Source organism: Neophocaena asiaeorientalis, unplaced genomic scaffold (genome assembly GCF_003031525.2).
Source record: "Neophocaena asiaeorientalis asiaeorientalis breed wild unplaced genomic scaffold, Neophocaena_asiaeorientalis_V1.1 scaffold798, whole genome shotgun sequence".
Classification (NCBI taxonomy): Eukaryota; Metazoa; Chordata; class Mammalia; order Artiodactyla; family Phocoenidae; genus Neophocaena; species Neophocaena asiaeorientalis.
In genome coordinates, this window is record NW_020173042.1 from 2,946,643 (window position 1) to 2,972,428 (window position 25,786).

Consider the following 25,786-nt stretch of genomic DNA (forward strand, 5'->3'; position numbering starts at 1 on the left):
TAGTTACACTTAAGATGACAAGCCCTCGTCTTTGAACCGAATGGCTGTTTCCCCGCCCCGTCCATTGTCTCACTGGAGGTCCGGCGGCCCCGGAGGCAGGCAGGGGGGCAGGGGCGCCGGCCCCATTCGGTTCTGACGACCGAAGTCTGGGGCTCGGGGCGGGGAGCGGTCCGAAGTCGCCCACCTAGTAGAGGCCAGAGCCTGACGCCCACCAGGGGCTCCGGAGTTACACCCCCATTAAGGTGCCCAAGTGTTCTTCTGACACCTAAGAGGTGTTGAGTGCTGTTTACTGGCGGGATTGTAGGTGTGGTGCTTTTGTTGTTGTTTGTTTGTTTTTAAGATTAGTTCAGCAGATGTTACAATGTTGGCTGATAATGTGCAGTGTGTCCAATTCGGAGAAAATAATCTGTCCTTTTCTGACATACTCGGAAAACATTTGTAAAGAGCTTAATAAACGGTATCTATTATTAATACATCTTAATAAAGTGTTTGAAGCCGTGATCTTTCTGGATGCTGATTATTGTGGATGATTTTTAAGGAGGAACTTTTCTCTCCTCTTTAACCAGTGAGTTTGGTGTGTGCTTCTTTTAAGGGTCCTCTGAGTGCAAGGGAGAAGAGGATGGGAGTTCTTGGGGATTATGGCCCCCAGGAAGGCCTTTCTGTAGGGGGACAAGTGACCTTTTCAGCTCCCACTTAGCCCAGGGCCACTTTCTCAGTACTCTTTCTGACCATTCTTATCCACCCGCCCCTTTTCCTCTGCTGTCTTGTAGCACCTGAGATCCCAAGAAACTCCTCAAACAGGACAGATTTGCCCTCAACTTTCGATAGCCCATGGTATCACACTGTTCTTTAATTTATTATGACTATTTTTGTACAAAACTTTTCTCCAGGAGAAGGAAGAACCACATATTTTTTTTCTGCATCCCCATTGCTCCTTTACTATGACAGATGTTCAGTAATTGTTATTGAATGAATGTGTTGTTTAATTGTTTAGTCAGTCGCTCATTCAGTAGGCATTTATTGAGCGTCTTCTATGAATGAGGCAGTCTTTTAGAAGCTTACGTCATCATGGAGCTTATGTTCTCATGGGGGAAGCAAACCATAACACAGGCATACACATGACACGATCATAGATTATTAGTGCTGTGAAGGAAGGGACTAGCAGGGGGCCTATGTTCGATGTGTCCATCGGCGAAGGTCTCTTTGAGGCAGTGTTTAAGCTGGAGCCTTATACGCGAGGGAGCCAGGCGTACAGAGAGGTGTGGGAAGAGCTAACAGAAAGGTGGAGGAGAGAGCTGGGTGCATCACAGGAATCCAAGGAGACCAGGGTAGCTGGAGTGTAGTTGATACCCAGGACGATATAAGGTCAGGGAGGTAGGCTGGGATACGATAAGAAGTTTAGGTTTTATTCTGGGTACACGGGAAGCTGTTGATCGGGGACTAAAATGATCTAGTCTGTGTATTTAAAAGATTACTGATCACCCTGTGGAAAGTGTACTGTGGGGGGAGAAGGGCGAACTGGGGAAACCAGCTGGGCAGGATTGCAGTGGTTTGGGGGAAAGATGATTGGGATTTTGACTAGTCATGGCAGAGAAGGAGAAAAGAGGATGGATTTGAGATAGTTTCAGAAGTTACACGGATAGGACTTGATGGTGATTTGACCATGAGGATGAGTGCAGTGAAGGGATGAAGTGTCAATTCGCCTTTCCAACAAAGCTTTCAGCGAGATGAACTGGGACTGAGACCTTGTCATCAGGCACCAAGGTAAGCTGAGGCACTGCAGGAGCTCTTTTCCGAGATGCTGAAGGACATTGTAATGAAAGAGGTGGAGGACAAAGGCCATGTGAACTGCTGCATCCCTGAGCCAGAGCCACCATCGTCATCATCCCCCTCATGATCAACAACACAGGGCTCACATTTATTGAGTATTTGCCATGTGCTGGACATTGTTAAGTGCTATTTACAAAGATTGCACCATCAATTCTCACAATCCTATCATGTAGGCACTGTTATTACTCCCATTTTATGGATGTGGGATTGAAGTTGAAATGCTTAACAAACCTTGCCAAAGCCAGCCAGCTCGTGAGTAGTGGAGCTGCCAGCTGCACTCTGGTTGTTTGACTGCAGAACTTCTGAGTTTCGGAGGAGGAGACTGAGACCCGGAAAGGAAGTCACCTGTGTGAGGCCACAGATGCTTTCCCGCTTTGGCCATGCCTTTCCTCCTGTTCCCACTTGCTAACACCCTGGTCCAGCCAGTGTTTCCTGTCCTAGAGGCTGGATGTCCCCCCTCCCCATCCCCGGCTGCCTGACTGGTCCTCAGGATCCCAGATGGGGCTTCACCTGGTCAGGTGCCATTCTGAGGTTTCTTTTAGAGATGGACATTTTGACTGGATAATTCTGATAACATCTCTCTTTTCTCTTGTGGACAGGCTCCTGAGAGGGACAAGCAAACAGGGGATGAAAGGCCTTTGACGCCTTCTCCATCACCCCAGCTGGCTGCTGAGAAGAGCTCATACCTCTACTCCACGGAGATCACGCTGTGGACGGTGGTGGCCGCCATCCAGGCGTTGGAGAAGAAAGTGGATTCCTGCCTGGCCCGCCTGCTGACTCTGGAGGGGCGGACAGGGAAGGCCGAAAAGAAGCTGGCCGACTGCGAGAAGACGGCCGTGGAGTTGGGGAACCAGCTGGAGGGCAAGTGGGCAGTGCTGGGGACCCTGCTGCAGGAGTACGGGCTGCTGCAGAGGCGGCTGGAGAACGTGGAGAACCTGCTGAGGAACAGGAACTTCTGGATCCTGCGGCTGCCCCCGGGCAGCAAGGGCGAGGCCCCCAAGGTAAGCCCTGGGCGCCGGGGGTGGGACAGCCCGTGCCCGTCAGCGTGCGGGTGAGCGTGCGTGACACTGTGGTTCCAGGTGCCCGTGACCTTTGATGATGTGGCCGTGTATTTCTCTGAGCCAGAGTGGGGCAAACTGGATGAGTGGCAGAAGGAGCTGTACAAGCACGTGATGCGGGGCAACTACGAGACGCTGGTCTCCCTGGGTAAGGCTGTGTAGGCGGCGCTCTGGGCCTCGGTGCACAGATGGGTCTCCTGCGGTCTGGGTCTTGGCTTTGGCTTCTGTTCCTCTGGGGGTCTCTGCATCTCTGTGGGCAACTGCATGGTGGGTGTGCAGTCCTGACCCAGCTGCCTCTGTTCTGTGTGCAGATTATGCCATCTCCAAACCGGATATCCTCACCCGGATGGAGAGGGGAGAGGAGCCTTGCCCTGAAGGCCCGAGGGGCCGGGAGGAGGGGAGTGACAGAGAGGAAGCACGCCCAAGGAGGCTGGGCGCTGGTGAGTGGGGGCAAGATGGGGGCGTGGCTGGGGACAGACCATTCATGTCCCCAGCCTCCTGCGCTTCCGAGCTGTGAGGCCAGGACGGAGCGCAGGCCCTTAACCCAGGGTGGGCCGCGCCCTAGCCCCCTTCACCCGTTTCACCTACCTCCACCCCTCACCTCTGACAACCGCCAATCTGTTCTCTGTATCTATGACCTCGTTTTTCTGTCTTTGTTTTTAATAGATTCCACATATGAGTGAGATCACACAATGCTTGTCTTTCTCTGACTTATTTCACGTAGCATAATGTCGTCAGGGTTGTCGCCAGTGACAAGATTTCATTCTTTTTTGTGGCTGAATAATATTCCATTGTATGTATATGTGACATTTTCTTTATGCATTCATTGATCAGTGGACACTTCAGTTGTTTCCATATCTTGGCTATTGTATATAAATAGTGCTGCCGTGAGCATCAGGGTGCAGATATCTTTTTGAGTTAGTGTTTCTGTTTTCTTTGAAAGAATACCTAGAAGTGGGGTTGCTGGATCATATGGTAGTTCTATTTTTAGTTTTTTGAGGAACCCCTATACTGTTTTCCATAGTGGCTGCACCAATTTACATTCCCACCAACAGGGTACAAGGGTTCCCTTTTCTCCACATCCTTGTCATTTCTTGTCTTTTTGATAATAGCCATTCTAACAGATGTGAGGTGGTATCTCATTGTGGTTTTGATTTGCATTTCCCTGATGGTTAGTGATGTTGAGCATCTTTTCATGTGCCGGTTGCCCGTCTGTATGTCTTCTTTGGAAGAATGTCCATTCAGATCTTCTGTCCGTTTTGTAATTGGATTTTTGTTGCTGTTGAGTTGTGTGCGTTCTTTATATATTTTGGATGTTAACCCCTTATCAGATGTATGACTTGCAAATATTTTCTCGCATTCAGTAGGTTGCATTTTCACTTTGTTGATGGTTTCCTTTGCTGTGCAGAAGCTTTTTAGTTTGATGTATTCTCTCTTGTTTATATTTGCTTTTGGTGTCAAATCCATAACGTCCTTGCCAAGACTGATGTCAAAGAGCTTACCGCCTGTGTTTTCTACTAGGAGCCTATGGCTTCAGGTCTTACCCAGTTGCCTTTCTTTTTCTGATTGTGAGCCTTATCCTTCTGTTATAAAGTTCCCCGTCAACTTTTCACCTAATGATTTTATTAGCCATTGAAGATTGTTGCCTGGATTCATTATTTTATTAGGGGCTGCAAAATGGTGAAATTTGGTCATTACTTTTGTACCTAATAGCTGAAATTCTTTTTTTTTTTTTTTTTTGGTACGTGGGCCTCTCACTGTTGTGGCCTCTCCCGTTGCGGACCACAGGCTCCGGATGCGCAGGCTCAGCGGCCATGGCTTACGGGCCCAGCCGCTCCGTGGCATGTGGGATCTTCCCAGACTGGGGCACGAACCCGCATCCCCTGCATCGGCAGGCGGACTCTCAACCACTGCGCCACCAGGGAAGCCCTGAAATTCTTTTATAAAGAATAATTTCCCTAACTCTTTTAGTTACCTTGAAATATCATCTGTACAGAAAAGGCAGGATAGGTGCTTAATTCTTTCCCTTCATCAGTTTTTAGAATGAAGAGTTGCTTCCTTAGACGCCTCCAAAGGTGACCAATACTTGGGCTTTTCTTTCTTTTTTTTTTATTATTATTATGACTTCATAGATTGTTGAGTATTTTATACATGCAGTCCTTTGCAGCCATTATTTTCATGCTTAAGTTGTCCCATTTTTAGCTCTTAGGAGCCCCTTCAAGTTGACCTATAGGTCATTTTGATGTAACTTTGATGGAGTTCAGACACCGTAAGATGTTCTAGTTTCATCTTGTACATTTCCTTCCCCAGACCTGGAATAAGAGTTTCTCCAAGAAGTTTTATTTCTTTCAATAAGGAATGGTATTCAGAGACTGCAGTATGAGTTCTAGTAGTTGCTAATTTTTGGCATTACTTCTAGGCCTTCTCAGAAAATATGTATTTTTGAGAAGAAAAAAATCATGAGTTCGTAATGATATTTAGAATTCAAATTTAATGTCCTTTGATTTTATACTTGTATGTCACTTTTACATGGACATCTTAAATTCCTCACTATATTAGCATAATTACTTATTTGCATTATTTTGTATCCAAACCTTAATATTTCATTATCCTATAATATCTTATTTGGAATAATAATAACTTGGAAATAATTTCAAATAATTGAGTCTGTATTACTACTAACAATTACACTTCTAATTGAAATTTGAGATTTCTTTGCAGCTCTTTTTGTCATCTGAATGCATATTTCATTCAGGACTTAATAGACAAAATAATGCCTTTTAAAGTTGCTTGAAATAATTATTTTCTGTATGTGGTTATGCCACCAACTTGATATACAGTTAAGTTTTTTTTGTTTCTGCTTAATTTTACTTATTTATTTTTATTTATTTATTTAATTTACTTATTTTTGGCTGCGTTGAGTCTTCGTTGCTGCATGCGGGCTTTCTCTAGTTGCAACGAGCAGGGGCTACTCTTCATCGCGGTGCACAGGCTTCTCATTGCGGGGGTTTCTCATTACAGTAGCTTCTCTTGTTGCGGAGCACGGGCTCTAGGCACGCGGGCTTCAGTAGTTGTGACACACGGGTTTAGTTGCTCCGCAGCATGTGGGATCTTCCCGGACCAGGGCTTGAACCCGTGTCCCCTGCAGGCAGATTCGTAACCACTGTGCCACCAGGGAAGCCCCTGCTTAATTTTAGGTTTTTAGCGATGGCTCTTTTTAATTCTAATTTAATTTAACTTTTTGAACATGTAAGACATGGTTGCAAAGTCAAAATGATTTAACAGGATACACTCAGGGAGGTCTCATTTCCACCCTTATCCCCTCCCTCTCCCTATAGATAACCATTTTTATTAACTTCTCGTTTATACTCCAGTGTTTCCTTTTGAAAATATCACTAATACATAGATACCTTTGTATTCCCCCATACTATTTGTCTTCGAAATACCTCATAGCAGTATGTAGAGATCTTCCTAATTTTTTGTGTGAATATGGAATGTTCCATGGTGTGATATACCATAGTTTATTTAACCAGTCTTCACTGATGGATTATTTGGGGAATAGCCAGTATATTGCTGATATAAATAATGCTGTAGGGAATATCTTGTGCATAAATCAGTTCATATTTTTGTCAGTGTATCTTTGGGATAGGATCCCAGAAGCTGGACTGCTGGGTCAAAGGTAAATGAATATGCAATTTTTAAAGAATTTATCACCAAATCCCCCTCCATAGGGGTTGTATCATTTACATTCCCATCAGCATTGTGAAAGAGGGCCTCTTTCCCCACAGCCTTGCCACTAGAGAATGTGGTCAGACTTGTCGGATTTTTGTCTGCATAATAGGTAAGTACTTCAGTGTAGTTTAAAAAAATAGATTTATTAGAAATAATTCACTCATTTAAAGTATACAATTCAGTGCTTTCTATCATACTCATAGATAAGTGCAGCCAACACCACAGTCAATTTTATAACATTTTTGTCACCTCAAAAACAAGCTCTGTGTCTTTCAGCTATCACCCTGACCCCCTTCCCAGCCCCCCAGCCATACGCAACAACAAATCTGCTTTCTGACTTTGTAGATTTGCCTATTCTCGACATGTCATGTAAGTGGAATCACGTAGTATGGGGTCTTTGGTGTCTGTCTTCTTTCACTTAGCATAATGTATTCAAGGTTCATCTATATTGAGCTGTGTATTAGCACTTTATTTTTTTTTCTTATTTTAGTCAAATACATATAAAATTTACCATATTAACTGTTTTTAAGTATACAGTTCAGTGATATTAAATACATTTACCATGTTGTGCCATCATCACCACCATTCATCTCTTTTATTCTTTTACTGAAATTCTGTACCCATCAAACAATAACACTCCCCCCCTTTCTCAGTCCCTGGCAGCCACAGTTCTACTTTCCGTCTCCCTGAATTTGAGTACTCTAAGTAGTTCATATAAGTGGAATCGTACACTCTTTTTATTTTTTTGTGGCTGGCTTATTTCACTTAGCACAGTATCATCAAGGTTCATCTATGTTGTAGCACATGTCAGAATTTCCTTTATTAAGGCTTTTATTATATTGAGGTAGTTTCCTTGTATTCTTAGTTTTTTGAGTAGTTTTTTTATAAAAGGGTGTTGAATTTTGTCAAATGTTTTTTCTGCATCAGCCGAGATGATCATGTGGGGCTTTCCCCCCTTCATTCTCTTAATGTGGTGTATTCCATTGATCCAGTTTCATATGTAGAACCATCCTTGCATTCCAGGAATAAACTCCACTTGGTTATGACATTTGATCCTTTTAATATGCTGCTGAATTCGGTTTGCTAGCATTTTGTTCATATTGGGATATTGGTCTGTAGTTTTCTTGTAGTGTCTGTCTGGCCATGGTAACAGTGTAGCTTTGTTTGTTTATGGCCATTTTAATTTTTTATTCTGTGAAATATTCATGTCTTTTCCCGTAGGAAGCTTTTTTTAAAAAATAAATTTATTTTATTTATTTATTTTTGGCTGCGTTGGGTCTTCTCTGCTGCACGCGGGCCTTCTCCAGTTGTGGCGAGTGGGGCTACTCTTCGTTGTGGTGTGCGGGCCTCTCACTGCAGTGGCTTCTCTCGTTGCCAAGCACGGGCTGTTGGCATGTGGGCTCTGGAATGCAGGTTCAGTAGTTGTGGCTCACAGGCCCAGTTGCTCCGCGGCATGTGGGATCCTCCCGGACCAGGGCTCGAATCCTCGAATCCGTGTCCCCTGCATTGGTAGGCGGACTCTCAACCACTGCACCACCAGGCAAGCGCCCTCCCCTAGGAAGCTTTTTAAAAATGCATACTTCCTAGGCGCACCCAGAACTAACTGATAAGAATCTTGGGGGTGCTCCCCAGGGGATCTTTATATACCAGCCTGGTGGAGGACCTGGGATTGGGAACTACTGTTGAACTGTTCTGAGCCAGGAGTCCTTAAAAAGCCAGACCTTTGGTCCTACTGTGTCATGACCTGTGTGGTACTATCGGATAACTTAACATGCTATATATACCATTTCCTTTTCTCAGATATGGAGGCTTTAGTCTAGAATCTAGTTACTAGACGATCAGTAAAGTTCACTTAATTATCATACCCTGTGTTTGACCTGATGCTCCAGGTGACTGCGTTTAGCCACTCCCCAGAGGCTCCTGGGAGACCTCTGCGTTGCCCGTAGTGTCACTGATTTGCATTCCCCAGGCCTTCCTCCATACCCAGAGCACACCTCCAGCCCAGTCAGCCCTGCCCAGAAGGAGCCAAAAGAAGGTCAGGCCTCCAAGCACCAGCAAGACTCAGAAACAAGAGTAACCCCACCCGAAACGAGCACCGGTGAGTGAGCGCTGGGCAGCCGTGTGAACAGGACCAGACAAGCGGTACTGAGCATAAGTGCTGCAGCTCGAGGCGGGGAGAGGTGGCTGGGGGCCGGGCCGGGCAAGGCTGGACAGGTTTCCTGGAAAAGGGGCCCCTGAGACGGGCCTTAGAGGTAGATTTTGCTGGGAACACAGGGTATTTTCAGTGGGAGGAAACAGTCTAAGCAAAGGTATGGGTTACTTAGGTATGTTGGGGGCCAGGTACACTGATCGGGCTGGAGTGAGGGGAAGGGCACAGGAGGGGGACATTGGGTCTCTTCAGGGTTCTTAAGACAATCCCGTTAATGGGGCAGTACGTGCCGTATGCCTAGCGGAGTGCCAGCATGTGTGCTCCTCAGTGAGTGTCCTCTTCTGAAGACCGGTGAAGCTCCAGTCACCGCTTCCAGTGTTCTCTGCTTTCGTTTAAAGGAAATTTTTGCCCATCCTGTCACAAAAATGGAGTATATTCGGGGGGCATTTAGCATAGCACTTGGCAGGTAACCCAGAGCCTTGTTTTCTGTCTCCAGACTGCTCTGTGCTGGCTTGGCGTCCCCCTCCTGCCGGCCCGACCGTTCAGTCTCTGGGTTGCTTTCTATCCAGTTACTTCTGTGCATCTTCCCCACTGAATATGGGCCCCTGCAGTTGGAGGTGACACCCCATCCCCGCTTCCCTGTGTCCATCCTTCCCAGCCAGTGTGTAAGAGGACTGGGACCTTCTCATTGTCCTTTTGCTCTGTTGCAAACCCGGTGCTGTGCCCTGGGGCCTCCCCAAACCCTCTGTCCTTTTGAGGCCCATCAGGGTGACCCCCAGATGCAGAGGGGCCAGTTGTTAGCACCACCCGCATGGGAATTGGGGGTGTGGCCTTCCCCGGTCTCCGCCCACCTCTGAGCAGAGGCTGTGGGGTGGGGCACCTGCCACCCTTGGGACGGAACCCGGTGCTCCCTCTTCCTGGGCCTCAGGCACTTGAGCGTGTCCTGGACCTGCTAGGGAATGGCTGGGTCTCCCTGTGGGAGCCTGCTGTTGGGAAAGGCCCTCATGGGACTCTCTCTCACAGGATCACTAGCCAGCACTAGCGTTTTGTCCTCGGTTAAACGGGAGGAAGAATCTTCAGATGGGGAGTCACCCACCTCCCCTCCCAGGGACATCCTGCCCGGCATGGGGCCAGGTGAGTGAAGGGAAGAGGCCCCGTGGCCACAGCAGAGCCTCGGAGGAACTCGGGGGCTCTTTGGGAGTGGGTAGGGGTTGCATGATGGACCTGGTAAGGGGTTTCCTCTTGAGGGCTCCCTCCCTCACCCCCCAAGTATTACTTCCCTGGGGCTCTGGGGACCCAGATCACCTATGGTCCTGTTCCTCCCCCATCGTGGTCTGGTCTGGCTGGAAAGGTGCTGCTTAAAACAAGCTGTGTGCCACCAGGTGTGGCCTCCTCACAGCCACCCTGTGAAGTGGCCCAGCCCACAGCCTCTCGCGTATTGCAGCTGGAGTCTGGAGGCCTGTGATTTAAATTTAGCTCTTCCTGCTTAGAGTCTGTGTGTTTTCTATAAACCGGGCTTACCTCCTGATAAGCAGGAAGAAAGAAAGCGATTATTGCCTATTTTGGCCCAATAGAAAGGGATCCAGCTGTCCTCCCATTCCATCCTGGTACCTGCTTCGGTGGGAGGCAAGCATGAGATCTGGGCCCGCCTTGGGGTTGTGGTGTGGCTGCAGATGAAGAGATCTGGGAACCTTGGCCTTCACAGAGAAGAGGGCCTGAGACCCTCACTAATTTCTAAGCCCAAGACCACCATGGGGGCCTCTTCAATGCAACAAGGTTTTACTCAAAGTTTACATGATTCTTAGACTCTTAACGGTTCTGTAGCTGGAGGACTAAATTAAAAACAGTGGGTCATTTCTGACGGAAATAAAGTCCTGCCGTGAGTTAATCTGTGAGGATGACTGGGCGAGCGGTGAGCAGAGAACCCAAGGTCTTGCTGTCGGGTGCTGCCCTGGAGGTTCACCAGTTAAGGGCTCTCTTCCTCAGTGGCCTCCCGGCTTGCGGTTTAAGCTCAGGCTTCAGCAAGAATAGAAATCACTCTTGTCTTGGACCTTGGAAGTTGCCTGCTGAGGGCTGTACGTTTTCATTCTAATAGGCAGCAGACAGGGTTCTCTGTCACCATTGAGCAGACCGTGCGGTCTAGCAGCTGAGGCTGCCGGATCCTGGGGGATGGTTGGCTGGCTCCAGAGGAAAGCAGAGGTGGCCAGCAGCTGGAGGAGGTGGGAGAATGCCGGGTTCCAGGCAGGGCTCTGCGGCCAGGACCGGCCTCCTCAGCGCCAGGGGCCCCTGGAGCTGCTGCTGAGACCACCTGTCGCTGCCTGAGTCCCACCTCAGAGTCAAGTGTGACCCACACTGAGGCCCAGCCGGGAAGCCCAGGACTCGTGCCTGCTTTCTGTAAGGGCAGGTGGTGGACGCTCGGTGTGGATTTGTTACTTGGCTGCATAGCTCTGAGAGGGGGCTAAGTCACCCACCACCTCCAGGCCCGAAGCCTCTTACCTAGTCTGGGGGCAGTGGTGGCCCGCAGGGCTCATCGTCATTCACAGATCAGAACTAAAGTCGTCAGAACTCTTTGGGGGTCCCACATGGTCAGCATGCCGCAGGGCACAGGACGTAGGCCTCCCTTTGTCTGCCTTTCATTTTCCCACCCATCTGCTTCCCCGGTCTGACCCCTGACCCCAGCTCCTGGGTTTGCAGCGTTTCCCTGCTCTGGCCGGGAGCGCTGGGAGGAGGAGGGGCCCGGGGAAGGCTGGGGGGTGGGGGCGGGGCTGGTGTGGCTGGAGCACGCCGCCGGGAGGCCAGGACTGGGTCTGTGGCCCGGGTGGGGGCCGGCGGTGTGGTCCGCTTGAAATCAACGCAGACTCCATTTGCCAGGTGGTGGCGGTGTGGTCATCAAGACGGAAGCACGATCTGAGGACGAGATGATGCCTGCGCAGCTCTACGTGGGGGAGTCCCCGAGCCAGCCAGAGTGTAGACTCCCCAAAGCGCCCAGGAGCAGGACCGGGGGTTCTGGCCGGCTTCACTCGGGGGCGGCGCCCAGGGTGCGGGCAGGGGACCCTCTGCCACCGGGGGCACCGGGGAAGGGGGGCGAGCCGCCTCGCGTCCTTCCCCGCCGGCGAGAGCGGGCCTTCCCCTGCCCTGACTGCGGACAGAGCTTCCGCTTGAAGATCAACCTGATCATTCACCAACGGACCCACGCGGAGGAGGAGCAGCGCGCGGAGGCCCGGGGCGGCTCGGCCTCCGGGTCCGGGGGACGTGCGCAGCCCGCGCTGGAGCCGGGGGAGGTGGTGGTGCCCGGCCCCGTCATCCGCTGGCTCCCAGCGGGGCCCGAGGGCCGCCGCTGCTTCGTGGGGCGGAGGCCGGCGGCCGCCAAGGTGTACCACTGCAGCGAGTGCCTGCGCTTCTTCCAGCAGCGGAAGAGCCTGCTGCTCCACCAGCGCCTGCACACCGGCGACAGCCAGGGCTGGCCTGCCTGCCCCTACTGCGGCAAGGCCTTCCGCCGGCCCTCGGACCTCTTCCGGCACCAGCGCATCCACACGGGCGAGCGGCCCTACCCGTGCCCCGAGTGCGGCCGCGCCTTCAACCGCAACCACCACCTGGCGGTCCACATGCAGACGCACGCACGCAGCCAGGGCGGCCCGCACGTTCCGGCTCCCCCCGCCCGCCTGGGCAGCCCGCCGCTGGCACGGCCCAGCCCCTCCGAGGAGGGCTGACCGGGCAGGAGCCTGCGGGGCACCCCCTGCTCCAGGACCACCTCAACACCGGCGGAGCCCTTCCACTTGTGCCTGATGCTGGTTCCTCCTTCTGCGATGGCTTTGGAGAGATCTTTTTACATGGGAAGCAGTGGCCTTTTTGATGACAGTGTATGCGTGCCAGATGCCTCCGTTTCCTAAGTTTGTCACTCTACTGCCTTTTCTACATTCCTGACTTACACAGGGGCCACTAGGGCTTAGGGGATGCCAAGCTTTGGTGGGGGCCTTTGACGGGTACCGTGGACAGGCAACAGGACCAGAGGCCATGGCCTTTCTAGTAGGGGGTGTTCGAGACACGGAGAGCCTGCGGTTTGATTTTATACACAGAGGTCTTGGCCTTCTGTCAACACGAGAAACAGCAGAGTGGACAGACAGCCTGAAGAATAGGCACTGGAAATTTGAGTTTTCTACTGTTATTTTGAAACTTTTTTTTATGGAGATTTTCGAAGTGCTTCTGTAAGTATTGTGTGTGGTTGTAAAGGGGACCAAGAACTCCTGAGGGGCAGGGATTATTCTGCCACCTCCTTGTGTGTGGGGATGGCAGCGGGACTGTCCATACCAGCCTGGGAATGCCTGTTGATGGGGGTGCCTTGGCTGCTGCCCTGGAAACCAGGTGTCTTCCCAGGTGTGTGTTCCTTGGCCTAGACTGATTCCCAGTATTCCTGGTCCTTTCCCCAGTGGGTGTTCACATCCATGATTGACTTTGGTAATCAGCTGAGGGCGGGGAACTGCAGCCTGGAGTGGATGACATTTCCCCCAAGGTCTCAGTGTTCACGGGTGTGCACGCTCCATGGACTGGACCCCACCTGACACCTGGGGGGTGGGAGAGGTCAGGTGCAGAGCGGGCCCAGGAAGTTCCTCCCGAGAGGAAGATCCTGGTCTGAGGGAGGCTGGTCAGCCCACGTGGACTGTGGGGTTGCCAGGCCTGATGTGTCACGTTAAAGGAGGGGGTTGTCTTCTAGAACTTGGGGCTCATGGCAGAGTTAGGCCAGGAGATCTAGGTGAATCTTTTAACCACCTCCATCCTCGTGTTACTTGTCTGTCGAAGGTGGTAATGACCCCAGTGCATCCTACCTCACCTTAGAGTTGTCAGGGTCATAATAGATTTAGAGGCAGTGGGACAAATAGGAAGCCTGATTTCGAACTTCCTTTCAAGTTCAGGGCCCCCTTTCTCTTTCATGTTGATCTCCAGCCCTCTTCCCAGTCAGAATCACTCAAGAAGGACCTTTATTTTCTGGAGTGAGTGGAAGGTCCCACGGGTGCAAAGTGAGGTAAGACTTTCCCTTTGACCTATATCCGCCTGGAGCCTTTTGTACCTCAGTGGAACAAATTCTTACCAAAGCAATGAGGTTCAAACTGTGGAGGTTCGGGCTATAGCATTGGGCCTCATGGAGAAGTCTTGATGGCAGCTAGCTTCTTGTGCCTCTTAAATCACACCACTTTGGGTGCTCCCTATAAACCAGCCCTTGGTCTGGTGATTTTGAAGCTGGAGTGATGGGTCCTCAGCTCTTCTGATTGTTGTCTTATTTATCTGGCACTGTGTGAAGTGTCCAGTGTTCAGGCCTGGGTCCCTGGCTGTGCCACTTCCTCTTGCCCCCCTCTGACCCTCATACCTCTCCTAAAGTCCTGAACAGGGTTGGGGGCAGATGGAAACATTGCTGTCATCTCTGGGGCAAGAGTATACATGTCAGTGACTGCTCAGCCAAGCTCCTCTGGGCTTGGGAGAGGTGCCCCCCTCCCCTGCCGTAGATTCTGTTTGTCTGCTCTGGTATCCCCCAGCTCTTGCCAGGGCCCCGCAGTCAGGGCTGGGCTGTCAGCAAGTGCTCAGACAGGATGTGGTGCTAGTGAAGCTGCTGAGAGCTTAGCCCTCAGCCGCAAGAGCTAGTCTCAGGTGTTTCCTTGGAAGGCCTCAGGGCTCAGAGTTCCCAGGCTTTTCTAATGCTTAATGCCCTGTGTAAACACGCAAACTCTTAACAGAAGCAGTAATCACTGTGCAGTGATGCTCCTCTTCTTCCAAAGCATTCAGTGTGCCGGGCTCCCGGCTAGGCCCTGTGAGTTTGCCTGGCACTCAATAGGTGTTCAAAGGACATTCTTTACACTAAAATGAGTCAGCGGAGGCTGCGTGACCTGGGAGGCTGGAGCCTGGTCTGACCCCAGTCTCACTCCCAGCTCTGGGTCTCGGGTTCCTCATTTGTAAAGCAAAGTTGGAGTTCTGGTGTTAAAAGGCCCGTAAGAACTGTGACGGTGGTGAAACCTTGGCCCCATCAGTGCTCAATAAATATGTTGGACTCTGTACATGCACGTGACCTGGTTCCTGCTCTCTGGGAGTCCGCGGCGGTGCGGAAAGTCCCCGCGCGCCACGCGGGTGGGCTGCTTGGCTGAGCTCGGGTCCGCATTCACGCTTGAGAGCGGCCCTCACGCCGGGCTCTCCCACGGAGCTGGCGCCCACCCCTGCCCCGCGCCCACAGAGCCTTGGCGCACGCCGCGGGGGCGGGGCCTCCGGGCCGGCCAATGGGGGGCAGGCTCCGGGCTGCCGGGGTCGCCCGCGCAAGGGGCGGGGGCGGAGCTTCCCGGTCTGGCCAATGGGGAGCCGCCTCCGGGCGGCGGGGTGGGGCCCAGCTCGTAGCCCGGGGCAGCGCTGCTGCTCGTCCGGGTCCTTCCTTTCCCGCGCGTCCGGAGCAGCCCGGCCCGACGGCCGCTAGAACACGAGAGAGCCTGCAGAGAGGCCGGGAGCTGGCCTGTGTGGGCCGCCCGGCGGCGGCGGCGGCGGCGGCAGCGGCGGCGGCGACTCCCCCGCCCGGCCGGACAGTGCAGGGCCATGGCCGAGGCGGCCCGGCTCCGGTGAGGGCGGCACTCACAGAGGATGTCCTGCCCTCACCCCACCCCTCCTGGAATTGGGGAGGCTCAGCCTGGGTAGAGGGTCTAGGAAAAAGACGCTTGAGGCCGAAGGACCTGAGGGGAGCTGTCTGAGGTCTCACGATAAAATCCCTTCTCCTTTCTTGGCCCCGGTTTGCTCGCCTATAGACTTTGCCACAATGTTTCCGAGGTTTCCGCCAGCCCTGACCTTCTGTGACCCGGCTCAGGGGCTCAGGGTGGGTGTGTGGGGCGGATGGGCTGTGACCATCCTCACTCCAGAGACACTCCAAGGCCCCCCTCCTGGACCTGTCTTTCAGCCTCCATGCCCTAAAATCATCTCAGGGAGACCGTGACCCCATTCTCATCCCTTTCCCAAGCTAAGATCAGTGCTATTGTCTGGTGACCTTATTTCCACTCCAGTCTAGGCCCTTGGCTTCCTCCCGTCAGCAGTCTTGCCTCTGGCTGTGAGGGTCGTGTAAAGCTCTTCTAGGTGTGAACTCTGATTCCTATCAGGATGTATTTGGGTGTCTGCTCACTCTTTTCTGAAATTGCCCAGGGTGTCCCTCCTACTGCTGCTAGGAGGGGGTCTGCGTCATAGAGGACTTCTGGTTAGTGGCTCAGGCTCAAGTTTGAGGCCATCCCTGGCCTGCGTGACAAGAGCTATCAAGATGAGATTTTTCTATGTCTCTGAAGGCAGAGGAGTCATCTCCTGGTGGACATAACTTTGAGATGGTTTTAGATACATTTCTGGATGCCAGATTTGTAACAGGGCACTATGGGGAGATAAGCTGTTTTGTCCCTAATCTGTGGAAGTGGGGTCTGCCCCCTCTAGGCTACACCTTATACCGGTCAGAGACCAGACTCAGAGGTGGAACAGTTATGCTGTGAAGGAAGGAAGGGACAAGTGTGTGGTGGCCAGTCCCTAGCACGTGTGGGACACTTGGCTGAGTGCTTTTATGGAGAAGGTGTTGGGGGGACCTCAGGTGCTCAGAATTGGATTAATCACAGTCTTTGGTTTATAAACATTATGATCATTGGTCCACAGCCTTTATATTTGTTTCAGTGATGTAATACGTGCCAATGTAATGCTCCCTGAGTGCTTTTCCGTACCTACGGTGCATTTCAGCCTCGCAAAATGCACAGGATTCAAATGGCAGGATAGGTGTTGAGTCAAGTTCTAGCAGAGTTCCATTTCCAGGAACGTTTCCATTAAATGTCAGTTGTCCCCACTGAGGCATTCATGAATTTCTTATTACTTCTAGTAATACACGGTACACTTTCCACTTCCCGTGGCAGGATATTCTTTGAAATATTTCTTTCTTCTGACTTCTCTTAAATGCTGGCTTTTGACTTTCTCTGGCTCCATCACCTGGCAGCTAGGACCTGGCCTCCTAGTGTGGAGACAACCCTGAAGCTGGTTGACAAGGCACCTGGGTCACGGGGACCTGATATCTCAGGCAGGTTAGGAGGTCACGTACTAGTAAATGTCAGGGTGGAAGTGCCGTAGAAATCACATCACCAAGGCCAGAACAACAGGGCCTCGCTCACCTCTGTGCCCAGGAATGCGGGCAGTAGGTTTGCTCTAGAACACCCAGGAACTGAAATAGCAATCTGTGTGTACATTGGTCCCCTGAGAAATTTTCTGGATCTCACTCACTTCCTTTCTCCTGCTGGGCTGTGTTCTTGGGTGAAGTGGTTGGTTAAATAATTGACTAAGTTTATACCACTATTATGTGGTAGGGCTGGGATTCAAATTCCTTATACTGACTGTCCGTTTATGATGGTAATGCTTTGCCATACCATTTACCATTACCCCTGGGTCTTGGTTCAAGATTCTTCCCACAGGAGCTCTATGGGGTCAGTGTCTGCTGTCTTTGACAGTCTGACGGGTGGGGTCTGTTTGGAGGTCTGACCAGTGAGGCCTTCTAGCACCTGGAAGAAGTTCCCCCTTATTCCAGGGGATCCTGACCTTTCCGTAGCTAGGAATGGCTCTGGGCCCCTTTCCTGGTGGCTGACGCACCTCCCTGTGTCTAGTTGCAGGCATGGCACTTGGGGACTGACCTCCAACGAGAGGCCCAGATCCAGTCTGCAGAGATTTCCCTTCTGGCCATCTTGGCTGCCATTCAGGCTGTGGGGAAGGTGGAACGCCGGGCCCATCCGACTTCAGAGCCTGGAGACGTGAACAGAGACAGCCGAGAAGAAGCTGGCCGACTGTGAGAAGATGGCTGTGGAGATAAAGAGTCCGCTGGAGGGCAAGTTGGGACCCTGCTGCAGGAGCACGGGATGCTGCAGAGGTGGCTGGAGAACATGGAGGGTCTCTGAGGAACAGGCAGCAAGGGGAGCCCCGCAAGGTACAGGAATTGGGTGTGGGTGGAGAAGGCCTGCTTGGATTCTCAGACTCATAGTGGAGGGAAGCCCGGTGGCTGCCAAGGCCTGACCTCTTGGTGCTTAATGCTAGTCACCAGTTGACTTTAAAGGGCTTGAAAAACCTCAGGAGGAAGGTGTGACACGGCAGAGATGTCTGCTGTGGCGGATGGCGTGGAGTTGGTTGGGGAGTGTGTGGCTGTGCAGCAGTGGTGTGCCTGCTACTCCAGGAAGACCTCTGAGCATGAACTCAAGTAGGGGAACTCACAGGACGTGTGTGTGCACTCAGGAGAGGGGATGAGAACCTAGGAGCCCTGGTCTTGAGTCCTTTTAGCCACTGGCCTCTGCCCTTTATCTGAAGTAAACATGATGGAGATGCTTTTGCAGTTGCCCAGTGGTTTGGCCAGTGATGCCTTGTGGTTTGGGGCGAGAAAAGAGGAGACTGGACCTGGTTTTAGCTGTTCTCTGAAATGGCCGGTGACTCACGCTGGCACAGGTGACCTGCACTTCTAGGTGTGGGCGACTGCAGAAGATGGGGCCACGTGCTTCTTAGAGTCGGAGTGGGGCAGCCTGGGAGACAGGCAGAGGAGCTCTGCGAGCACGTCGTGAAGGTGAGCCCGGGTAAGGGGCCAGCCCGGGCGACTTCCAAGCCTGAAGTCCTTGGAATAAAATCCTTTATTGAATCAAATGAGCCTCTAGGATCTGAGAGCTGGAAGCACTTTGAGATAATTTGACTGGCCCTCTGTCTTCAGGCAGGTAGAAGGTATCCTTGATTCTCGTTTTTAGTTTTTATGAAATGAAATGCAGGGAGGTTAGCTGTCTTGCCCGAGGTCTCACGGAGGCTAAATATGAACTGGCCTCTGCTCCGCACTGTCTGCCCTTCATGTAGCACCAGAGGCAGCTCTTACACACGCATCTTCTCACTTGCTGGCGAGCTAGGGCCTCTCGTTATCTGTATTTGCAGCCCTCGGGCTCGCCGAGCTGTACTCTGCACACTGTGAGTACCCCAGAACAACTACTGAATGAAGGATTCTTTGTGGGCCCCTGGCCCAAAAAAGGAGGTTCAGTCCTGGAGTATTAAGTTCTTCAGGCTGTGGATTAAGAATAGGTGTGCATGAGCATACGTTCTTGTGTAAGACACAATTAGATCTAAGTTTTCCAAGCTACCCCGCCCCCATTCCATCCCAGCTTGCACACCCGGATTCTCCCACTGCTTTGAGCAGGTAAGCAGCTGGCTTGTGTCCACTCTCCCCTCCTAAGGGGACTGAGGCCCAGAACAAATGACTTACTTGCCTTCACCTGGCCACCAAGGTTCCTCTTCGAGAAGGGCGTCCAGCATGCTGTGAGGCTATGGGGAGAGGGAAGATGTGGCCTCACGGGAGGCGGGGAGTATGTGGAAGCGGGGACGGCGGGAGGCCTGCAGAGTGGACGGTGCACCCAGCGAAGAGCTGACTTCCAGGCATGCCTGACTCCCCCTCCCGGACCTGTTTCCCCGTCTGTCGAATGAGGTGGCTGGGCTGTGACTTCGGGCTCCTCCTGTCTCTCTTGGATTCCACTTCTCTCCTTGTGAGGGCAGCGGGATGTGCCTCCCAGCTTCGGTCACCTGCACTGCCGGCCGGGGAGCCTGGGAGCACTTGTGCTCTGCCTGAGACACGGCACTTTTCTCCCGCACATCAGGAGGAGAGGCAGATCCTGCACCAGACCCCTGGCTGCGGCGCGTTCTCCCTTCCAGGCTTGCAGAGCTGAGCCCCGTCACCTCGCTTACGGCACACGGGCCCGTTTTTCTCCCTCATAGACTGTGCCGCCACCGAGCCTGAGCTGCAGAGGTGGGAGGGGAGGCCCTCGGAGCCTGGCCTCCCACCTTTGCCTGCTGAGGGCAGCCTGGTGTCAGGGGTCCGTGTTTCTGGAGAAACAGAGGGAGAGGAGAGTGGGATGAGCTGCTCAATGTCACACAGCTGACGGTTAGGGCAGGCCCAGGTGTTCTGTGCCCAGGGAGCGCCTGTGCGACTTGCTGCACACATATCACTGTGGCCTGAGATGGCCCTGGGAGCTTGGGGGAGTGGCAGAGGGCAGACCAGACACCCAGTCCTGAGACTGAGAAGGTTGTCGTAGAGCAGGCAGAGTCCTGAGGGCAGACATGGGCGGGAAGGTGGCCTCCTTCTGAGACCTCCTCTGACCAGTATCTGCCCCCACGTCTCTCAGCACCTGCTCTCAGGTGCCCCTCACTGTGCACTCCAGCTCCTTCTTCCTTCTGTCTTCTCCTTGGCTTCAGTCTCCTTGTGGGAAGGCACTGAGTCTTTCTGGAATGTCCCCAGCACCTAACACAGTGCCTGGCACGTGTGTAAATAACAAATAATGAGTGATTGTTAAATGAATGATGAACCAAATAGGAGCTCAGTTTTCTTTATCTTTCAAATAATAGCACTGGATCTGATATGCAGTTTTCAAAGCTTTTTAAAGGCAAGGAACCCTTTATTTAAATGACAGCTAGAAACAATGCAGGGCAAAGTGGGACTACCCTGGTTGAAGCAGGGGACAGGAACCCAGGAGCCCTGTTCTCTCAGGACATAAGGAATCATGCCAAGACACCTGTTCCTTACTTTCTAGACTCTGACATTTTATTTAGGAAGAAAGCCTTGCCTTTGAATCAGGTCCTTCGAGTAGGTAAATTAAGTTACCTTGAGCTCAGAGCTGGGAAGAAGGTAGGTATTGACCAGGGTATTGAGTGGCTGGCATGTAAGACTGGTGCTAAAAGTGGCATTTTCAGACTCCCGCCGGGACGGGGCACGACAGCAGGACAAAAGAAGCAGCGAGTGAGAGACTGGCAGGCAGGGTTGCTCTTGTGGTTTCTGACCTGTCTCTGTGAATGCCGTTACTGCAGGAACCTGGGAGTTGCTTCCTCCTCTGTGGGGCAGGGAGTGAGCTGGGCCAGCCCCGCAGTCAGCCTGTAGCCACCAGGGCTGGGCCCCTACAGCAGACGTGTCAGGACTGGGCTGTTCACAAGCTCCTAGGGAGATGCAGAGCATGCAGGGCCTGGTCGAGGTGCCCCGGGTTCAGAAGTCCCCAGCTCTGGCTCAGCTCTGCCATGGAGCGGGGCTTTGCTCTTGAGTGGGGCTCGAGTGAGCATTGAGAGGCAGAGGAATGAGGTCTTCGGGGGCCTCGGCTACCATCCTGTGGTCTGGGAGGTTCCTGATGTTTCAGAAGTTACTTCCTTGCATTCCACCCTCTCTGTAAGCTTTTCCAGATTCATTAGGAGAGAGCTGTGCTTCCTGCCTAACCCTCAGGACAGGCCCTGCTCCTGGGAGCCGTTTCCACACACTCTGGCTCAAACCTGCGGGCTGACAGAGTGTGTGCAGATTGCTTTATTTACTTGTGTTTCCAGGGGCAGGCTTCTCTTACTGGAATTCTAGGACAGGTGTATCCTGTGTTCTCCATCAGGAGGTCTGGGCGTTGAAGTTCCAACATGTTCCTCAGGGGATACGGAAGCAGGTCCACATTGGAGGACCAAGGTTGGAGATCCCTCTGAACAGACTAACCAGCCTCTAACCTTTGGAAGTGTTTGCTTTTTGACTCTGCAAACGTGTTCTTACAAGAATACATTCTCACCAAGAAAATGTATGCACATGAAGCTGAAGGGCTCTCTGTGCTGGCCACCCTCCATCCCCAGCCCTCTCCCCAGGGTCTCCACTATTGTCATTCTGGTGTGTAGCCTTTCAGCCTCCTTCCTTATGCATTTTCATACGTGTAGGTAGTGCGGAAAAAGGTTTAAAAGGGGTTAAAAACCACGCATACCATACTGTGTATCATTCTGCAGCTTGCTGTTTTCACTTAGGAATATGTCTTAGGGACCTTTTCCCCTTGGCACATTTTGATCAGCTGCAGTCTGAGAGCCTGGACTCGGCTGCATGATAGGAACTTGGTTTCCAGAGCCCTGATAAAGTGTGGCAGCCAGTAACAGAAAACTACTAGAGCTCATCAATGAATTCAGTAAAGTTGCAGGATACAAAATTAATACACAGAAATCTGATGATTTCTATATACTTAACAATGAAAGATCAGAAAGAGAAATTAAGGAAACAATCCCATTTACCATCGCGTTGAAAAGAATAAAATACCTAGGAATATACCTACCTAAGAAGGTAAAAGATCTGTATTCTGAAAACTATAAGACAGTGGTGAAAGAATTTGAAGACGACACGAACAGATGGAGAGATATACCATGTTCTTGGATTGGAAGAATCAATATTGTTACTACCCAAGGCAATCTACAGATTCAGTGCAATCCCTATCATATTGCCAATGGCATTTTTCACAGAACTAGAACAAAATATTTTAAAATTTATGGAAACAAAAGAACCTGAATAGCCAAAGCAATCTTGAGAAAGAAAAATGGAGCTGGAGGAATCAGGCTCCCTCACTTGAGACTATACTACAAAGCAACAGTCATCAAAGCAGTATGGTACTGGCACAAAAACAGACATATAGCTCAATGGAACAGGATAGAAAGCCCAGAAATAAACCCACGCACCTATGGTCAATTAATCTATGACAAAGAATGCAAGAATATACAATGGAGAAAAGACAGTCTCTTCAATAAGTGGTGTTGGGAAAACTCGACAGCTATATCTAAAAGAATGAAATTAGGACGTTCTCTAACACCATATACAAAAATAAACTCAAAATGGATTAAAGACCTAAATGTAAGACTGGATACTATAAAACTTCTAGAGGAAAACATAGAACACTCCTTGACATAAATTGCAGCAATATCTTTTTGGATCTGTTTCCTGAAGTAATGGAAATAAAAACAAAAGTGAATAAATGGAACCTAATTAAACTTAAAAGCTTTTTCACAGCAAAGGAAACCATAAACAAAACAAAAAAGACAACCTACAGAATGGGGGAAAATATTTGCAAATGATGCAACCAACAAGGGATTAATTCCCAAAATACACAAACAACTCATACAGCTCAATATCAAAAAACAAACAAACAACCCAATCAAAAAATAGGCAGAAGATCTAAATAGACATTTCTCCAAAGAAGACATACAGATGGCCAACTGGCACATGAAAAGATGCTCAACATTGCTAATTATTAGAGAAATGCAAATCAAAACTACAATGAGGTATCACCTCACACTGGTCAGAATGGCCATCATCAAAAAGTCTACAAATAATAAATGCTTGAGAGGGAATGGAGAAAAAGGAGCCCTCCTACACTGCTGGTGGGAATGTAAATTGGTGCAGCCACTATAGAAAATGGTATGGAGGTTCCTTAAAAAACTAAAAATACAGTTACCATATGATCCTGCAATCGCACTCCTGAGCATATATCCTGAGAAAACTCTAATTCAAAAAGATACATGCACCCAGTGTTCATTGCAGCACTATTTACAATAGGCAAGACATGGAAGCAGCCTAAATGTTCATTGACAGATGAATGGTACACACACACACACATACACACACACACACATGTTATATATTATACATGTATAATATATAACATGTATATAATATATACATGTATAATATACATGTATATATTATATACACACACCATGGAATATTACTTAGCCATAGAAAATAATGAAATAATGTCATTTGCAGCAACATGGATGGACCTAGAGATTATCATACTAAGTGAAGTAAGCCAGACAAAGACAAATATCATATGATATCACTTACATATGGAATCTAAAAAGATGCAAATGAACTTATTTACAAAATAGAAATAGACCCACAGACATAGTAAACAAACTTACGGTTACCAAGTGGGGAAGGGGTGGGGAGGGATAAATTAGGAGTTTGGGATATACACACTACTATATATAAAATAGATAACCAATAAGGATCTACTGTATAGCACAGGGAACTATACTCAATATTATGTAATAACCTATAACGGAAAAGAATCTGAAAAAGCATATACGTGTGTGTGTGTGTGCATGTGTGTGTGTGAGGGATATACACACTACTATATATAAAATAGATAACCAATAAGGATCTACTGTACAGCACAGGGAACTATACTCAATATTATGTAATAACCTATAACGGAAAAGAATCTGAAAAAGCATATACGTGTGTGTGTGTGTGCATGTGTGTGTGTGTGTGCGCGTGTGTGTGTATAACTGAATCACTTTGCTGTACACCTGAAACTAACACAACATTGTAAATCAACTATGCTCCAATTTTAAAGAGACTGTGGCATCCAGGAGCAAGTGACTAGGCTGGCTGTCCCCGAGCATAATGGTGTCAAAGTTGCCTGCGTGCACCACAGAAACAGAAGAGCTGTACCCTGTAGTCCTGGGGACAAGATCTGGCATGGTGTTGCGAGATGTGGGCGGCCATTAGATATTGGTGGTCTGGAATGTCCTACATTCATTCATTTAACAAAAAGTGTGCTTCAGGGAGATTGGCTCGGTGCTTTGTGACCACCTAGAGGGGTGGGATAGGGAGGGTGGGAGGGAGACGCAAGAGGGAGGAGATATGGGGATGTATGTATATGTATAGCTGATTCACTTTGATATAAAGCAGAAACTAACACACCACTGTAAAGCAATTATACTCCAATAAAGACGTTAAAAAAAAAAAAAGTGCCTACCCTGTGTCAAACCCAGGCAGGGAAAAGGAGCAGTAATTGTTCCTTATTCTTAAGATGGGTTTTAGAAATTGGCGCCAATTGGTGAGGTCACCCATTCCACCAGCCTTGCTGTCTTAGAATGTCAGCGCTAGATAACAAGCTAACAAACAAAACAACAACAACAACAAAAGTTATCGATCAAGAGACGTTTTTGGAAGGCAATGATGTGACCAGATTAATTTTGTAGATGTTATGGGCTGAATTGTGTCCCCCACCAAAATTCGTAGGTTCAGGTCCCAACCCCCAGTACCTCAGAATGTAGTCATGTTTGGAGATAAAGCCTCTAAAGAGGTGATTAGGTTAAATGAGCCCATTAGGGTGGGTCCTGATCCAATAGGACTGGTGTCCTTATAAGAGGAAGAGACACTAGTGCGGCACATGCAGAGGAAATGACCTGTGCGGACATAGTGAGAAGGTGGTCACCCGTAAGCCAAGGAGAGGGGTCTCAGAAGAAACCAACCCTGCTGACACCTAGATCTTGGACTTGCAGCCTTCAGAACTGTGTGAAAATCAACTACTGTTGTTTAAAGCCCCCAGTCTGTTGTGCTTCGTGATGGCAGCCCAAGCAGACTAAGGCAGCTGGTAAATTGCTGGTGGCTGTGCAGAGGGTGGACGGTTTAGTGGTTGGAGGAATGAGCTGAGGCTGCCGACATGGCCCCCAGACCTCCTTTCTCTATGGATGCGGCACCAGGATCTGCATATGCTGCGGGTGCCGGAGGTGCCTCACCTCCCCCTGCTGCTGAGCTGGAGAAGGCGCTCTGTCAGGATTGGCGTTTGTCAGCACAGAAAGATTCTCTCAACCTGAGTTATGTACCAGGTACTGCGTTCGACGATGGGGCTTCAGAGGCAAATATAACATAGTGGTTGTTCTCAAGCAGCTCAGTCTACTGGGGATACCTATAAATAAACAAATTATCACACTAGTGCTAGAGCCAGTGGTCTGTAAAGTTAAGGTGCTAGAAATTGCAAGTATGCATCCTTTTTTATTTGCATTTTATTATAATTTACACAAAACAGCCGGATTTGGGAACTCTATCACTCCTAGTATCTTTATTGTGAATGTTTTAATAACTTTTATTTTTTGTACGAAAAAATGTACGTGATTATGTGGAGGATAGATGCCCAGTGGGAGGGGGTGGAGGTGAGGGAGAGCATCACAGAAATGGTGACACTTGGGCTACATTGTGTTTCTGTTCTTGTTACACTTTCTTTTTTAGATGGGTAATGAAATACTGAAATAAAGAATGCATTTGCATGGTTCAACATTCAAACAGTAGGAAAGGGTGTGCAGGAATATTCCATCTAACCTCTGCCCCCCCCACTTCCCCTCCCTGCAGGCATCTAATGTTGGCCATATATCTTTCTAGAGAATTTTTATGCATATGGAAGCAAATATATTT

At 50.0% G+C, this 25,786-nt stretch overlaps 1 protein-coding gene across 1 annotated transcript; it reads left to right on the forward strand.

Moving 5' to 3' along the window:
- Positions 1-1,172: 1,172 nt before the first annotated feature.
- Positions 1,173-14,813, forward strand: ZNF783 (zinc finger protein 783). Its single transcript, XM_024742836.1, has 7 exons — positions 1,173-1,259; positions 2,430-2,831; positions 2,910-3,036; positions 3,200-3,328; positions 8,590-8,718; positions 9,793-9,903; positions 11,641-14,813. Exons 1-7 carry the CDS (start codon positions 1,173-1,175, stop codon positions 12,477-12,479), a joined length of 1,824 nt encoding a protein of 607 aa, XP_024598604.1. The 3' UTR covers positions 12,480-14,813.
- The last annotated feature ends 10,973 nt before the right edge of the window (positions 14,814-25,786 follow it).

Excerpts from the sequence above, each read along its gene's own strand:
- ZNF783 (XM_024742836.1), top strand. The coding sequence starts at position 1,173 with ATGTTCGATGTGTCCATCGGCGAAGGTCTCTTTGAGGCAGTGTTTAAG. Across the intron at positions 3,037-3,199 it reads CGAGACGCTGGTCTCCCTGG|ATTATGCCATCTCCAAACCG; the intron begins GTAAGGCTGTGT and ends TTCTGTGTGCAG. Across the intron at positions 8,719-9,792 it reads CCCACCCGAAACGAGCACCG|GATCACTAGCCAGCACTAGC; the intron begins GTGAGTGAGCGC and ends TCTCTCTCACAG.